The 17,074-nt window shown below is 48.9% G+C and overlaps 6 protein-coding genes across 6 annotated transcripts; 3 read left to right on the forward strand and 3 right to left on the reverse strand.

The window, feature by feature from the left end:
• Positions 1-228: 228 nt before the first annotated feature.
• BP5553_04134 (uncharacterized protein) lies at positions 229-2,136 on the forward strand (the record flags this gene model as incomplete). Its single annotated transcript, XM_032012757.1, has 1 exon — positions 229-2,136. One exon carries the CDS (start codon positions 229-231, stop codon positions 2,134-2,136), a length of 1,908 nt encoding a protein of 635 aa, XP_031872450.1.
• Positions 2,137-4,010: 1,874 nt separating this feature from the next.
• On the reverse strand, positions 4,011-6,266 carry BP5553_04135 (uncharacterized protein; the record flags this gene model as incomplete). Its single annotated transcript, XM_032012758.1, has 4 exons — positions 4,011-5,447; positions 5,494-5,640; positions 5,696-5,949; positions 6,002-6,266. The coding sequence occupies 4 exons, from the start codon at positions 6,264-6,266 to the stop codon at positions 4,011-4,013; spliced, it is 2,103 nt and encodes a 700-aa protein (XP_031872451.1).
• Positions 6,267-6,858: 592 nt separating this feature from the next.
• On the forward strand, positions 6,859-8,331 carry BP5553_04136 (Uncharacterized protein; the record flags this gene model as incomplete). The annotated part of the gene is made up of 2 exons (XM_032012759.1): positions 6,859-6,886; positions 6,935-8,331. 2 exons carry the CDS (start codon positions 6,859-6,861, stop codon positions 8,329-8,331), a joined length of 1,425 nt encoding a protein of 474 aa, XP_031872452.1.
• Positions 8,332-8,740: 409 nt separating this feature from the next.
• BP5553_04137 (PIN protein) lies at positions 8,741-11,518 on the reverse strand (the record flags this gene model as incomplete). The annotated part of the gene is made up of 5 exons (XM_032012760.1): positions 8,741-9,026; positions 9,075-10,519; positions 10,567-10,664; positions 10,715-11,049; positions 11,106-11,518. 5 exons carry the CDS (start codon positions 11,516-11,518, stop codon positions 8,741-8,743), a joined length of 2,577 nt encoding a protein of 858 aa, XP_031872453.1.
• A 783-nt stretch (positions 11,519-12,301) lies between these two features.
• On the forward strand, positions 12,302-13,700 carry BP5553_04138 (Clavaminate synthase-like protein; the record flags this gene model as incomplete). The annotated part of the gene is made up of 6 exons (XM_032012761.1): positions 12,302-12,490; positions 12,545-12,604; positions 12,661-12,714; positions 12,772-12,788; positions 12,836-12,986; positions 13,050-13,700. 6 exons carry the CDS (start codon positions 12,302-12,304, stop codon positions 13,698-13,700), a joined length of 1,122 nt encoding a protein of 373 aa, XP_031872454.1.
• Positions 13,701-15,051: 1,351 nt separating this feature from the next.
• On the reverse strand, positions 15,052-17,074 carry BP5553_04139 (Importin subunit alpha; the record flags this gene model as incomplete). Its single annotated transcript, XM_032012762.1, has 3 exons — positions 15,052-15,969; positions 16,023-16,532; positions 16,838-17,074. 3 exons carry the CDS (start codon positions 17,072-17,074, stop codon positions 15,052-15,054), a joined length of 1,665 nt encoding a protein of 554 aa, XP_031872455.1.

Genomic DNA, 17,074 nt, shown 5'->3' on the forward strand with positions numbered 1-17,074 from the left:
CGACCACCTCGTCCAGCCAGCCTGCATCAACATCATCCCCATCCCCCCTCGCGCACGCCGGTAGCTTAATATACACATACATACATCTCGAACGCTGAAGAACGCGGCGTTTGCTTGCTCGACCAGAGCCATTTTCACAAGCCGAGTGCTGACAGCCACCCGAAACACCCCATCGTTGAAACCTCAATCCTTCGCTCGCCACTCTCGGCAGCGCATCGCCACTTCACGATGAGAGAAGTTAATTTCAGCATCCCAAATGTCAACAAGGCATCGGTGGGCATCACCACCGCCTTGTATGACCGACGAGCTCTCGATTGCACATCGACCCTCCCGCTTATCAATTCGCTCAACCACCTCGCTTACCTCACCACCTCCTCCGCCCGCATAAGGGATATCCTAACCGTCGATGGAGGTGTCGAACGATTGGTATGCCTTCTCAAGGCGGGCAGAAGCAAGGATATGATGGACATTTGGAAATGGAATTTGGCCTTCCAATGCGTTGTCAATATCGGGGTCAGAGGGTCCGAGAACGTCCGCACCAGAGTCGTAGAGGCAGATATGGTCCCAGTGATTGCAACAATACTCGATAATTACATCAAGGTCGTAGATAGATGCCGCGAGAAAGCGGAGGAGGCGAAAAGCAAGGCACTTCAGGAATCGCGTGCTAGCGGCTCCCGAGGCGAGCAGAGAAGCTCTCACAAAGGCGCCTCGTTCGGAAACCGTGCTTCACGATTCGAATCAGAATTTCGTGCGTCACGCCGACAAGCTCCCCCGCCATCGATTGATATCCCAGCAAATCTTGGGGATGCTCCCTTGACCGCACGTTCAGATGCCATGGACACGACTCCAACCGGACCTCAATTCGCTCTTACTTCCCCTCCTGAAAGAACTACGTTCGCCGCTCACCGACATCACCACCACCACCACCATCATCACAGAGGGCAAGATGCCCGACAACATTTCTTACCTCCATCCCGCCATAATATTCAGCCTCTCGCAACAGCAGTCCCGTCAATGGATACCACCGATGGGTTTAATCTCAGACCCGTCCGTGATGTGGATCGTCTGCCGTCAATGGTCCCTGGATTTCATGGTGGCCTCACGTCTCAGCCCGAATCTCCAACCACACCACTCCCTCCAAATCAGTTAAGGTCGCCAAGCGTCCGCCCGACGTCAATGTCAGCGCACACAGCTCGCTCTCGGAGAAGGCCATCGATTCGCCACCAAGCATCCATGGTTGGGGAGGCAGAAGACCCCAATGCTGATAGCATGGCCTCCGATGAGTCTGGAGAGGCCGAGATCTCAGCCGAGCGGGCAACTGATATGCAGTCGCCCGTTAATATTCAAGACATTAGCATGGACGAAGGAGATAGCATGCTCACAGCCGTTGAGACACCGCTTGGGTTAACGACCCCTACCGTTTCCGAAGCTCCAGATGCCGGGACATTTAATATCACCCACCGCTCGGCGATGGATGGCTCCACCACCCCAACGGGCCCAACGATGGGTCTCTCCCCTGCCCAACCTACAACTGCAACAACACCTCCTGCGATGCCTAATGCTACGATTCCCCGATATCTCCTTGACCGCCCCACCCCAACTAATGGTCAAGTCCTAGCTGCAATGCCCAGAGACGAAGACGTCCTTATGTCACTCCAACTACTCGCATATGTTTCCAAATACTGCAACTTGCGTTCTTACTTCCAGCGGTCACATCTCGTTCCGAAACTGAAGATCGGTTCTGAATTGAACTTCCTCGACGGCAGCGAAAGCCAAGCCTTCTCCTCATCGTCCTCGTCACCGACATCCTCCCACTCCGCCTGCGACTCCGAAGAGGAGGAATACCTCCTTCCAGACGACTTTAACATCTTCCCTCTCGTGGAGAAATTCACTGTGAGGCATCATAGCCAGGATATGCAATACTGGGCTGGAGTTGTGATGCGGAATCTATGCCGCAAGGATGATAGTCGGGGCGGGATCAGACAATGTGCCTATTATCAATGTGGCAAGTGGGAGGAATACACACGCCAATTCGCTAAGTGCCGGCGGTGCAGAAGAACGAAGTACTGTAGCAAAGAGTGCCAGAAGAGCGCGTGGGTATTCCACAGGCATTGGTGTGTGGCTGCTACACAGTAACATACTCTTATGCCCCAACTCTAAGTTCTTAAAATGGAATGTTTAATTTGATTTGCGGAATTTGGTTATATTCTTATTTTGAGCCAAGTGAAGAAAGGGCGAAAAGGAAGCAGAAAGCAAGCAAACGAAGCAAAGCACGAGTTTCCTATTATCATAATGAAGTATGTCATTCATACGAGGCACGCAAGCGGGCACATTCCAAATTCATCATTCGGTCAATCGATCCCATCCAACGTCATATATCAAATACCACATGCATTTCAGGCGTTTCCGTTGCGTTCCATGAAGTCCAAAGTCAGCCTTCCATTTTACTGCGTTCTACCTACGATCGATACCACATTTGCGAACGAACCATACCATCAGCCATTCGTCAACGACAACGAAACTGCATTTTCCTTACGTCGACCACTACTACTATTACTCGAACCCACCCCCATACGAACTTGAGGTCTAAAGAAACCAACGAACCATATACCCATGAATACGAAGAAGCGGAGGTAATGCTAAGGCAAACGAACCAAAGTGAAGGATATGCGGACGATGGACCCCTGTCTGTTTCTGTCAACCCACCAACCGGGCAACGCAAATGCTTCTCTGTTCACCTCAATACCTATTTTTCCGGGTCCTCGGTCGAGATACCAAGCTCATCACGCCCCTGAATCAAACCTAGCCTTCCATTTCCATAATCTTCTTTGTTAGTTTGTTGTTGGTGTTACTAATCCATGTGTTGTTTTGACTGTTTGAATTTTATTTGTTGGCGGCATTCGTTGTATAAGACGGCGGCCGTTTTCCTTCAGGAGATGCTCTGGTCTGCTCATCATCCCGAATTTTGGATACTACGAGGTCTGGCGGATTAATGTTAGATTATCGTGAGATGGGATGATGTCGCGTGGGTCACTTTCTCTTTGTTGTTTGAATTAGCCTGCTGAACGGGGAGAGCTGGAGAAAGTAACGGGCGAAAGGGTCTAAGGGGTGTTGATGGTCGGGATCATTTTACGTATGTATGGCTATGGAATCACTCATTGAATCAAAGTCACTCGTGGAAAATCATAAATCCTACTCAACTCACTCAATGAGTTCGAATTACCTATTGAATACTTAATGAATTACAATCATTTACTCACTTAATCGGTCAAGGCTTGGAGAACGCGATTGCTGTATGTATGCTGCCAGCCAATGAATCACATGGTACAGCAGGACTAAATAAACCCTACCCGCTGAATAAATACCATCCGTAGAGGTGAACAAAATCGAAGACACAAATAGTTTGTTAACTGGGCTATCCTATTCCTCTTGTCCGTCTGCTGGTGGTACAGTATTATACTACACTGCCTGGCCCTCTATTCCGTTCTTTGCCCAGCTACTAACTGACCACCTATCTCACTTCATAAACTAATATAAATACAGCGTAACTAAAAATTAGCGTTGAACTAATAATTGTGAAGTCTATTACTATTAAGTTCAATAAGGGAGATTACTACGAAACGAAACGTAGCTTGCTAAAGGAAGGATAAGGAGGGAATAGTAGACGGGGTTGTTCTGTCCTGTGGTATTGGAAATGGCTTCCTTGTACGTGATTTAATGAACGAGTGATGTAATCCTTAAATAAAGGTTATATTTTATTTCATGAAATAATGAATCTAGTTTTCTAGTTCACAAGGAGTACGATGGGGTGTTAAGTACGGGTATCAAAATAGTTCTATCCATGCAGCTAGCTACTAATCCATGCATGCAACCTGTCAAAAGTAAAATATTTACGTATCCCACCATCCCGCCGTCCCGCCGCTACCTCAAAACGCCATCCAAATCACGTTACCCATCCCTTATATCTATAACTCCGGGCCCTGAATTTCATCATTCAATGACTATCAAAGTCAAACACCGCTCCTAACAATCGGCAGTGGGATAATGCTTCCTTTGGTATCGGCCTGTTCTCCCCTCTCCATCAACTTCTGCATGAGGTAAGAAACCGGCCTGTGGTTCAACTCCGCCTCCCGTCTCGCAAGCACCACAGTCGGATCCTCCTTCTCATGGTCGATGAAGTGGTTCAGCATGCGCTCTCGTCCTTCTTTCGAATTCGGCTGACGCTCTAGGAAGAAGCAAGACGGGTTTGTGCAGCGGAGACTGCCGAGTGGGCCGCGTGCCATGTTGAGTTCTTTGGGGACGAAGACGGGCGAGTCTGGATCGATCTCTTCAGATCCCTTGGTTTCGGAGGCAGATTCCGACTCAGATGTAGAGGGCCGTTCAGGTGTTGAGGATATTGAGGGGGGTGGCATTTCGATATCGGAGTCTGGGGTCGGGGAATATAGTTGTCGGGACCGCTTGTGGGGAGGGGTGTCGTCCAAATCGTCACTGCGCCGTTTGATAGTTTTTGGTTTGAGTTTTGTGACTTTCCCGCTGGGTTTGGCTTCCAAGGTTGGTGGGAGGGCCTTTTGGGAATGGGGTGTTTTCAGCGGTAACTTTTTCACGTAGGAGATATCTGGGGTTGTCGTGCGCGATCGTGAGGTGATGCTTTCCATAAAGGCGTGAAACGTAGCTTTGCTCTCGGCTCTTGAACTTGCGTTCTGCTCTACTTCGGCCGCGCTCTCTCCATATTTGCTACCATTATCCATATCATTTCTATCGGTGGGAGCTCGTCCGACCTCCATGCCGCTACTGGCAGTTGGTTTTGCCTTGGATTTCTTATTTCTGCGGAGAATAGTTTGATATTCTGCGGCCTCGAGTAGCCACTCATCATCGGAGATAGCCTTAGCATTGCAGCTCATAGATGAGCGGGCGGGACGCTGGACTCTTGTTTTACCAGCTGCTAATTCTTTGGCACGCCTTGCAGGAGTTAATAATTTGGCCATCTCCTGTAACGATTCAGCAAGTCTTGTTTTCTTCCACGCCTTCGGGAGTTGCTCTAGGACTGCGGGCGCATGTAAGCGAACGATGGCAGCTGCGAGCCGTGGATACCAGATGCTGAAATCTTGATACATTGCGTTAGAGAGACCTGGCGCTGTAAGGTTGGAGCGGGCGGGATCTTGTGACGAGATATGTTCAAGCATCATCTGGGTCGGAGGAATTCTAAAAGGTTCATTTTCGGTGCCGGGCCGCATTGCGATGGTAATTTTGGACGGCTTAGGAGAATGCGATGAGAGGATGGTTCTTTCAGGCGAAGCTTCTGACTCTGGAGTAGGTGGTGACGATGGTGATGGTGATGGCTCACGCGGGGGTGGTGGTTGTCGTATAGCTAGGACCTGCTGCATAGTTTGCAATTTTTGTCGGTTAACGTGGGACTTCGTCTGCTCAACTACGGAGCGAAGGATATCCTGAGATGTCAGCTAAGATCGATTGAGCTCAAAATTGAATACATACGGGAAATCTTTGCTTCAACCACATAAAAAGTTTCGACTTTCTCATATCTGGGAGGATATGCATGTGTGCCAAGATGAATTTTGCATGGAAGTTAAAGAGTCCAACGGTAGATTCCTCTGTCAGGCCCGTTCCATCTTGGAACGCGTACTATGAGTTGTTAGTAGGGACGGAGGGAGGTAAAGGTTTCACGGGGGCGGTGTACCTCGGATGGAAGACCATCAACTTTTAGGATACGCCTAGCATCCTTCATATCCTCTTCAATGTCAAGACATCTATACATGATCTCGACAGCCTCGGTCATTTTTGCAAATATAGGAAGATATTGCGGTGAGGGATGCATTCTGATCCAACCACATGCCGTACCAACCCAGATCTCTGCATCTGGGGTGGCATCAATAGCATAGGCCGTAATGGGCGACTCAAAATCTTGGGGCTTCCTCAAAGATCCCTTAGAAACTGTGAATAATAAGTACATAGCCCTATAACATGTGTTTGTTGTGAGGCTTACGGAATTGAGATTGGTTTTTATCCACCTGCAAGGTGCCAACGATTTGGAACGGTCCGCGAAGGTTGGATTCAAGGAGATCAACGCATTCCGTCCCATCGAGAGTCCATATCTCAGCATTAGTAGCGTCAAATTCAGGCCAGTCATCCTCCGGGTCGATAGTCTTCAAGACGGACTGAATGGGTACGTAGGCCGGCCTCGATCTTTGAGGATTGGGCTGGGGCGTGCTGGGCTCCGAGGCCGTACCGCCTCGAGTCCGAGGAGGCATTATAAGCGTAAATGGTGATGGCGGTTTTCCTTTCCTTTCCTTTGCCCAGAAGGAATTACGGCGGTCATTGAGGAAGAGGGTCGTTGTTATTGTGGCTGTAGAAACAGGCCGTTATCTATTAGTATTATGGTTATGAATAACTTGATTTTCAGACGACGTGAGTTATGATAAGTTAGGACGGAATGGCAATTCGGCAACGCGTCTGATCTCCAGATGGGCGGTGTTGGCTGGCGATCAGGGCCTCAGGCAGTACGTAGCCTTGTCCGATGGCCCAATGCTTGCTGGCGGCTTGATGCTTAATTAAAACTTAGATAAAGAAAGTATTGGAATTATAGTTCTTACTGTTTGTTGTAATAGTAATACTAGATTTATAAATGGAAATGGAGCAGCTTCTGTCTGTGGGATTGGGAAGGGAAATCCAGTGCTTGATACGAGTCTGGTTAAGCTTTCTTAGGGCGGCAACCGAAATGCGGCCGCATGCTTCGCCGCCTTTGGCAAAACTTCGGTTTGGCAAAAACTCAACCTAAGATGCTTGCTTCGAGCGAACACGCCGGTCATTGATATTATGAAATTTATCTGGAGAAGCGTGAACATGGGAAAGATGGTAGAAGGTGTCTTTGGTACATAGCTTCCCCCTTATTCCTAATTAACTAAACTAATCGTTCTAGCAATCAATAAGCCCTGTGGCCTCAGCTCTGCTCAAGTCATCCGCGACCTCCAAAAGCACTTCCAGCACTCCAAACTCTTCGAGCCCTACCTCTCCTTCGAAGCTGCCCAGCGGGAGCGCGTCTCTGCTAACCAAAATAAAAGACGGCGCAACAAAGAAATACGAGTAAAGATTGGCCATGGCGGCACCCTCGATCCCCTCGCAACAGGCGTCCTCATAACCGGCATAGGGAAAGGCACAAAATCCCTGCAAGACTTCTTATTATGCACGAAGACATACGAAGCCGTGATCTTATTCGGCGCAAGCACAGATACGTATGATCGGGTTGGCAGGGTTTTACGCCGCGCGCCTTATGAGCATCTCACACAGGAGAAGGTGGAGAAAGCGCTAGGGCAGTTTAGGGGGAAATTCATGCAATTGCCACCGCTATATAGTGCGTTGAAGATGAATGGGAAACCGCTCTATGAGTATGCCAGGGAGGGGAAGCCAATTCCGCGAGAAATCGAACGTAGACCGGTTGACGTTTTGGAATTGGAATTGTTGGAGTGGATGGAGGGAGGCACACATAATCATAAAGCCCCGACGGAGACCGCCGGTCATGCGGAGGTTAAACTCGCGGATATGCTGTGGGAGCAGGAGAATGTCGTGCCTGCTGGAGGCAAACCTAAGAAGGCCGAGAAAAGGAAGCTGAGTGAGAGTCAGGATGAGCTTGTTGTTGAGCGGCCGGCTTCTAAACAGCAGAAATCGACTGAGGAACAACAAGCTACTATGTCTGGAGCCCTGGATCCTGCATCTTCAACTCCTCTACCAGAAGCTGCCGAGACTGAACCTCAACCCGAAGCTGTCCATGAATCCTCCTCCCCCGAGCAAGTACCGGCCGCAACAGAGCCCACTCCACAAGCCGAGAACGAATCTAAAGGACCACCTGCAGCACGCATCCGCATGACCGTAACATCCGGCTTCTACGTCCGCTCCCTATGTCACGATCTTGGCGCTGCGGTGGGCTCCGCCGCCATGATGGCTGAACTGGAGCGCACAAGACAAGGAGAGTTTGAGGTGGGTAAAGACAATGTATTTGAGTACGATGATCTACAGAAAGGGGAGGATGTATGGGGCCCGAAGATTGGTGGGTTACTCGAGGCGTGGGAGACCGGGAAGTATGGCCAGATAGCGAAAACTGAGATAACGGAGGAGGACGTAAGTATGGGTGAAGCCAAGGCAACAGAGGGCGAAGCAAAGGCAACAGAGGGTGAAGCGAAGGCAACGGAGGGTGAAGCAAAGGCAATGGAGGGTGAAGCAAAGGCAACGGAAGCTGAAACTAAGGCAACGGAAGCTGAAGCCAAGGTAGTGGAAGGTGAACAAACGGATGCTCCCAAGAGCGAAGAAAAACAGGAGTAATGCCCGAGCTGCCGGAGCAACAGTATTTGACAGAAAGGGGAGGATGATGGCAACCCTGGTTGGTTCATCTCTCGCTCCCCGGCATTAGAACAATGCTCCGAGTCACTGAACAATTGTATAATAGCAGCCAAGTAAAAGGCCATTGTATAATAGCAGCCAAAATAAAGGCCACACGATACCAAATAGGTTGACGACATGCATTTTTTCTAGTAAACTAATAAGTAGGTACTGTTTCCCCTACTCTACTGCCTATTAGCTTAAAACGTGTTTGAGCATGCTTAGCAGATGCGATCCATAACACTGCGGCCAAATCCTCCGCAGACAAAGTTGGTTCATAAACAGATACAGAGGATAGGAGAACAATGCAGTATAGACAGCTAAACCGGTGCCGCCCAACCCTTCATATCACCTATCTTCTCAGGGCCAAATAGGCGCTGGCATCATCCCATGCTTTCCTATCTGCCTCGCCAATTTCATCGCCCAATGTTTTGACTCCTTCATAGAGGGCATCAAAGAAGCGGAATGCGACCTCTAGATCTTCTGCAAAGTCCACACCATGAGGCAGGAACTTTTCAGAATATTTAGCTTTGTCGGCATTTCTCTCCTCTGGTGAGAGGTCGAGTTTGACAAAATCATCCAGATAGGTTTTCACAGCGATTCCAAGCGCGATATCAACATCCGCTGAAAATGGAAGACTAGACGGGGTTAGCGTTTAGTACGAGCATGACTTGTAGATCACATACCTTCGACCCAGCTCTCCATAATCATCCCGGGCACGGATGGCTTGGCTGTTCAAGAACATCGACGCGGCTGCAGCTTCAACCAGATCTCGATCGGTTTCTCTCACAGCTTTAATGATTGAATGGAACGCGAGTAGGTTTTTGCTCAGGGGCCCCGTATAACCAACATTGCGATGCCGAAGCTTGAGAAGGCATGATGCTCGTCCAATAAGCATGCAGCTTTCTTTGTCCTCCTCGGACCCTCGCAAGGCCCCGCCAATTAGCTCAGGATGGCGGTTTCGGGAGTTGAGATTGTCAAGCCGAAGGAGTTCAAAGGCCAGAAATGCGGCCTCTTCAACGTGATGAATATCTTTGTGAGCTTTCGTCGCGGAATTGACAGACTTCAGCGCAGTGCCAAGGGCCCTGCCCCAGCTTGTTAATTCGTGCTTATCGTTGACGTAGCCTCGAAGATGGAGAAGGCGCCATAGGACATTGGACAAAATTTCTGACTTGGAGTTGAGATCGGCAACTTTATCCTTGGAGATAGTTTTGGGGGGAAAGTCTTTCTGCTGGAGTGAAAGCACAGCAAATGAAAGCGTTCCGGGTGAAGATCCTACGGCAGCCTCGAGCGCTTTGATATCTGCATCCTTCACACCCCAAGTATCTGCCTGTTGGTTTGTTTGCGGTTGAAGGTTGCGAGGTATCAGGGTTTCTTTCAAGCTGTCATCGAACCAGAACTTTAGTATAATATCCTTGTGTAGGAAGGCTCGGTGAATTCTGGAGACAACCAAGGCGGCTGCAGTTTCCTTCAACGGAACGAGCGAACGGGTCACCAGACGGCGGTACTCATCCGAAATAGTGCCATCGAGGGATGGCAACACCAAAGCTTTGAGGGAGATCAGGCTATTCATGACTCTAGGTCCAATCAAAGCTTTGGAGAGGTAGTGGTATAATTCGGGCGGCAATTGAAGGCCAAGGTATTCAACGTTATCGGAGGTGAGATGGTCGAAATCCCTGATACGGATAATCCCATCTTCTTGTACGGCTACACAATGCTTGACGCCCATCTTTGCTTTCCGGAACTTGTCAAGCCAATTGGGGTCCCGGAGTTGAAGGATGTCATTGAAAGCAGCGCAAGTAGTGGTGACGGACTTCTCAGACGTTCTCAGGAGGTTGGCAGCATCTTTAATAGTAAATGGTTGTTGAGTGATGATTTCACGGTCTTGGAGGGGAGGGAAGGCAGGGAGGAACGATGTACCAATCATCAGAAGGGCATCAGACAGCGTCTCAGGCGTGACGTTCAGCTTTTTGGTGATGGCTGATTTGGAGATCCCAGTGAACTTCTGGTTCTCCCAGTCAGAGGCTGAAGGAGGCAGTATGACACAGTCGTAAATGTCGTACAGGAGCAGCTCTTGAGATCCCATAATACCATCGATGTACTGTGTTTCTAGTGACTCGAGGTACGCAAGCTAATGGACGTTAACTAATCTTCTGGTCAACTCTACTGAAAGCTTACCTGAGAACAAGCGCTGAAGGGAGCAATAACAAAATCCAAGCCTCGTTCCGCAAGAACCTCTTGAAGGATCCTGTATAGGTCTTGGGGGCGTACAGCACCTATTGATGTTAGCCGGGTAAATTTTGCCAGGCGATCATCCATATTTTACCAGATGCCCCAAAGGCCTTGACTGCTTCATCAGGATGATTGTTTCCGTAAAGTTCCCACGCGCGCTGTGTCTGAACCAGAGCAGCCTTAGCCTTGGCCAAAGCTATTTCATCCTTTCCAACACTTGCTTGTCCGTCGAATACAAATATTGGTGTCATGTTATGCTGCTTCCATAAGTCCAATTCATCTTCGATATGCTGTTTGAAGGTCATTGGATCGCCCCCTAAGGCCGCCAACAAGGGCTCGTGTGCAGGTGGCTTGTCGATCATGTTTTGCAGGTAGCTCGTGGCCTCGACGCCGATGTGAGCATTTTCCAACTCAGGAAATCCCATGGAGCTAGTGGTATATGGTTAGCAGGGAGAGTAGCTACCAGTAGGGTAGTGGATACTTACGACAGATCCTGTGATGTGTAGGCCTTGCCTTCGAATGGAGCTGTACAATTATCGTTAGCATTTTCCGTCGCATTCGCAGTATCATGGGCTGCAGCCGGGTAAAAAGTTGCTACTGTTGCATTGGGAAGGATAGCGATCCTGTCGTTGCCACTATAGTAGGTATTCCCAAAATAGTGCGTGACGGGAAAACCGAAGAAAGCGGGACCCTGGAGGTATTGCTGGACTCCGAGCGGCAGCTCTGGGATGGGGCAATCGTTGGCAGTGCTATAGTAGACATCGCCAAAGTAGTCCATGACCGGAAGTCCAAAGGAAGCAAGATTCTGGAGGTATTGCCAGGATCCTGGGGGCAGCTCCATGGTGGCCTCATCGTCCAGAGATCGCTCCGGCGTGAGATCGCCGCCAGTGTCCTCCATAGTAGAGTATTATAGCTTTTTTTGTAGCACGGTAAAGGGTAGGGAATGTGAGGTCAAGACGATGGTAGTGAGGGGTGAGAAAGAAAAGTGGTGAAGGTGACTTACGAGCCATGTTTGCGGGATGTGAGCGAGGCTCAAGAGAGATTCTGTGTTATTCTAACGCTCTTTCCAATTCGAAACAGGGTCGCGGTAGAGCGCGCGGTGGAAAAGGCGGGACTCCTTCTCAACCACCAGAGGAGAGCAGTATATTTTATTTCGCGTGGCGGTGGGGGGAAAAGAGGGGGGAAGTTGCGGTGGGGGAACAGGACGGGGAGGCTGTCGTGTTTTGTGGTATGAGGGACTGGTGGGATTCGCAGCGGGTGCGAAGGAGAGCTGATCTAAGTGAGAGGAGATGGTAAGAAGAGGGGGGACTGTTCGGAGGTGATAATATGAGGCAGCCCGCGGCTCGATCGGTATACAGTCAATTGGAATTCGGAGAGTTGTTGTAGATCGAAGCCTCGTTGTTGCGGATTGAAGCTCCAGCGAAAGCTTAACGGTCCAGATCAACAAGAAATATAGCGCCAGGTACGAGGGACAAGTATAGCCCCCGATAGGGACTAGCGCCGTGGCGCACCCGGGCGGGTGCCACAAGGATTTAGAACTAGCTGTGATGGTACACGTGACTACAGTAATAGATAAGCTTATCGTGCTGACAACAATCAACCCCTCCTCCTCGCTCTCCCCTTTCCATCCACGAACAATATAAGAAGTCCAAGTCTGGGCTTTTTGTTTAGGGATAATCTAATGGCCGCTCAGAGTGAAAAGAACGGTATTGGCCAAATCCCGATCATTGATATAGACATATCGGGAGCAGCCCAGGAATCCGAAGTTGCGGAGAAGCTTGTCGATGCCGCGGCACGATATGGGTTCGTTTACGTGAGGAACCAAGGAAAGGATATACCTATCGAAGCAATTGAAAATATGTTTGATTTGGTATGATATGCATGGATATATCAATATTGTACCATAGCTAATGGCCGATTATAGTCCCGAACGTTCTTCTCTTCGCCCGCCGACGAAAAAGCGTCATGCAAGATCACTGAAAATGTTTGTGTCACTAGTGTGGGAACTATCCAGACTTCTCTTTGCTAATAGTCCTGAAGAATAGAGGCTGGTCGGGGATGCATACCGAGACATTAGACGCAAAGAATCAAAGGGTACTTTACTCCTTGCTAAGCCTAAACATGTTATTCAACGCTGATGAATATGTATAGGTCGGAGACTTCAAAGAGTAAGACAACCAGCTACCTAATTAGCAAATTTAGCTAAGGGTTTCAGAGCAATGAATTTCGGGGAGTTTGTTGAGGGCAAAGCTCAACAACCTCTTCCACCTTGTTTTCGGGCCAACGAATCAAATCTTAATCAGTTTCAGAAATATTGTCATACGATGATGTTGAAGTTATTGAAGCTGTTCGCAATCGGGCTGAAGGTAATATCACCGGCGCTTCTCTTGCCAAGTCAGAACATATTTGCTGACGAAACCACATGACAGATTGATGAGGAAGCTGGTGGCTCAGACTGGTTTGCCTCGAGGCATCGCGGAGGAGGGCCCAGTGGCTGTACCCTCCGACTCCTCCACTACCCCCAGATCTCCTCGGGAAGTGATTATCAGCCATCTGTTGATATTCGCGCTGGAGCACATTCCGACTACGGGTCAATCACATTGCTATTCCAACGACCAGGCCAACCAGGTCTGGAAATAATCCCGCCGGAGACACGCACGGCAGAAAAGAACTACGGTCCAACGGCCGCATGGACGCCGGTACCTGTTAACCCACCTGGAACAGAGAATGATCCAAGCCCACCTATTCTAGTAAATATCGGAGACTTATTGTCGCACTGGACCAACAACTTGCTGAAGAGTACTGTTCATAGAGTTGTGTTCCCGAAGGGTGGGAAGGATGGAGGAGAGGATCGGTATAGTATTGCATACTTCGGTCATCCGATCAGCTCAACAATATTAGAGCCGGTGCCGAGCGAGATGGTTAGGGTGTTGGCACTAGGCGGAGAAAATGTCAATGGCAGTGGTGTGAAGGCGATGACAGCAGATGAGCATTTGATGAGTAGATTAAAGGCGACATATTTGGGGATGTATAAAGATGACGAAGGCGACAAGGAGGCCGAAAAGGTTTCTACTTCGTAAATTATAAAGATTATCGAGTCAAATAGATGTGTTGTGTAGCATCCGTCGCAGTTTATTTTCCAGTTTCTCCTTTTCTCTTACAGTCTGACCATTTCTTCTCGTCTCTGCTATGGCAAACTTCATCCCAGCCTCCAACAGTATATACCTTGGGGAAATCCGAGGTTAATAGCAGGGTCCTTTCATCCATTATGAAAGGATGATGCAGCGATCATCGTAAATTAATTAAAAGTATAATAAAATAATATAATGGGTAGATGCAGGGGGCTTCAACATCACACTATGAACAAAAATAACGTTATCAATCACATGCATTGATACCAGCAAAACAAGAATTTTGGAAGGCATTCGCACCACTTGGTGCTGCAGCCAAGACCGGACTGCTAGGCAAGCGTAGCTAGAGCGCCGTAACTAACGAAAGACTTCCCAAGCAAGAAGTAATTATTACCCTAAAGTCATACTGGGAACTTAGAGTAACTTCAGCGCTGTAATTATCGATAATCCCTCCATCGATAGATATGCTTGGTATTGCACATATATCATTGTTCTCTTGAACAATGCAGATATTAGGTTGCAACTCAACATTAGCATCAATCCACTTTTTGGAATAGATATGCTTGAGTAACATTAGGGCAACTCACTTTCCTTTTGCGTTTAGGTTGGGAGTTATTGTCAACCCGCTAGAAGACCCGCCCTAGCAAGACAAGCTCCCGTTCTCTTTTAGCTTTCCGCATTAGTTGGGGGATAATGCCTTCTGGCTTCATTCCAGCTTACCTAGGTAGGCGAGAATAAATCACCACAGATAACAAAAATAGCACAGGATTGATTAATGATCTTTTTCATTGACATTGGAGATAGGCGTATCTATTCACATGGTTATTTTATGTGCTTAGTATCCCTCCCCACCACTCGTGCGCACCAGCATTCGCATCAACCACACGGAGCAGGAGCTTTCAAGCTACCATGCTCATACCAGGTAAGCCCCTCCATAAACTCATTTATCTTCCAACCAGAGATCAGGAGCTTTCAAGCTACCATATCCCACGCATATAAAGAAGCCAAGTAGCAAAAAAGACAGTAACGCCTCCTGTTAATGTGCCGGGGTGACAATAAAAGGAAAATACATGACGGTGAATCTTTCGCTAGTCGGTCACATTCAGGATCAGAAATAGGAAAGTGGCTTTTTGCAGGGGAGGTGCCGGGTGCTGGGAGGGTGCGTGTAGTCGTGTTTAGTGGCGTTGCTGAATCCAGGGTAATGTACTCGTTAATATGAATTAGAATGGTGTATGTGGTGCGGGGGCCAAGGGTGGAAGCTCGAAATAGGTAAAACGAAATGTCGACGCTCTATGGCGATCTACATATCCATGGAATCGCCACCATTAGCGCTGGCAAAATTAAAACCAGCACCGCCGGGTGCGGGATTTTTGCCAAAACCAAATCGGCCATCTTCTCCGCCGGCGGCTGCCTGAAGATTATCTTCGGCCTCTTCTTCATCAGAGAAGTACTTCTCGATCATGTTGTACGCCTTCATGTAGATCTCCTCGTTGGCATTGGTCTGGCACTCGTGAATCTTCTCCATCCCTTGGCACTCCTCGATAAACAGAGCATATCGATTGATGCTCTCCTGGCCTTCACCAGCGGCATCCTTGTCCATCTCTCCGACCTTCAAAATATTCTCCAGACCATCAAGTGCAACCTGAATAATCTTGTTATCGGGGCAGGCAAGAAGATCACACAATGGCTTGATGCAGCCCTGGTTAACCAGATAGCGGATTTGGTCAGGCTTTTGAAGACCACCAGAAGTAGCGTTTGAAATGGCCCAGCAGGCTTCTTTCCGGGTCTTCAAGTCACCGTTGGAGAGAAGATGGATCAAAGGTGGGATAATATTGGCGTCGATGACAGCTTGGATCTGAGTAGAGTTTCCAGCGGTGATATTGGAGATGGTCCAGCAAGCCTCCTTGCGGATACCATCCTTGCCAGAGCTTAGAAGGGATAACAGGGCAGGGAGGGCACCGCAGTTGATGATGACTTGGGTTTGAACATCATCACCTGTGACAATGTTGCCAACGGAGCGAAGGGCCGGGGTTTGGACGGATGTAGATGCATGCATGAGCAATTCTACAAGACGACGGGGAATTCCGGCTTCAATAACAGCTTGGATCTTATCATTAGCTCCATCAGAAAGATAGGAGATTGCCCAGCAAGCATCGATCAAGACTTCATCATCCAAGGAGTAGACGAGCTTTGCCAAAACTGGTAGGGCAGGCAAGATCTGCTGACTGTGTGAGCTTGTCGTCATCAATTTAAGAGGGGTTGTGTTCTTACGGTATTCCAATCGGGTTGCGGGGTCTTGCCGCGGCAAAAGTTACTGAGGGTCCATGTTGCATTGCGGAGCATGCTCAGCTTGCGGCTATCACCTAGAAGGTTCAAAAGTGGCTTGAGAGCACCACAGCTCAAAACGTAATCCCGGCATGATGGACTATCGCCAGCAATATTTCCCAAAGCCCAAACAGCCTGCTCCCTAACATCGGGTTCATGGCTGCCCAGTAACTCAACAAATATCGGTACGGCACCGGCCTCAATGACAACTTGTGTTTGTTGTGCGGATCCGGAAGCAATATTTGTAAGGGCCCATGCGGCTTCAAATTGGACGAGAGTGTGAGGGGAGCGGAGGAAAATAACAAAACGAGAAACGACTCCAGTCTTGATTACTTCTTCAATAGGGGGGTTTCGTTCTTTAGAAAGTAGCTTTCGGAATTTCGTGGTAGCTTGGATTTGGAGATCGATTTGGTCCGAGAAAACACCTGCCACCATTTGTGGGAGGTCTTCGTTCAACTACATGGGTAGGCATAAAGTTAGCATAAGCATCTACAGAAACAGAGGAGAGGCGCCGCGCCGAACAGATGCTTGTGCATCTCATCTGGGCGCTCCTCATAGTGGAGCTGTCAACGGCGGTCAGTCTGCGCAAGCGAAAAACTTCGCTAGGCAGTACCCCACCAGGCAGAGTAAACAAAGCACAGAGTAAACAAATCACTGGATAGAAACTCGTTCGTGCTATTGATAAAACATTTTCTAGGTCGGAATGCTTTGGATTGGCCTGTATGTAAAGAACAACGAGAGGTGCGATCGACTCTACTCACCTGACTCTCGGTGGGCGCGGTATCGTCATCACTGTCCGGCTCTGCGCCTAGAGCAGCGCCAGGTCGAGAACCATCCGCACCAGTGATGCCTCTTCTCTTTGCTAGATTCTCTTCTCTCTTGGCCTTGCGAATCTCGACTTGCTGCTCCTCGCGACGGCGTCTCAACTCTTCAGGCTTGAAGGTGTTCTTGGCCTTGAACTGAGTCCGACGATGTTCCGGGATGTAACGATCCGCCAT

Source organism: Venustampulla echinocandica, assembly GCF_003357145.1.
Source record: "Venustampulla echinocandica strain BP 5553 chromosome Unknown scaffold_1, whole genome shotgun sequence".
Lineage (NCBI taxonomy): Eukaryota > Fungi > Ascomycota > Leotiomycetes > Helotiales > Pleuroascaceae > Venustampulla > Venustampulla echinocandica.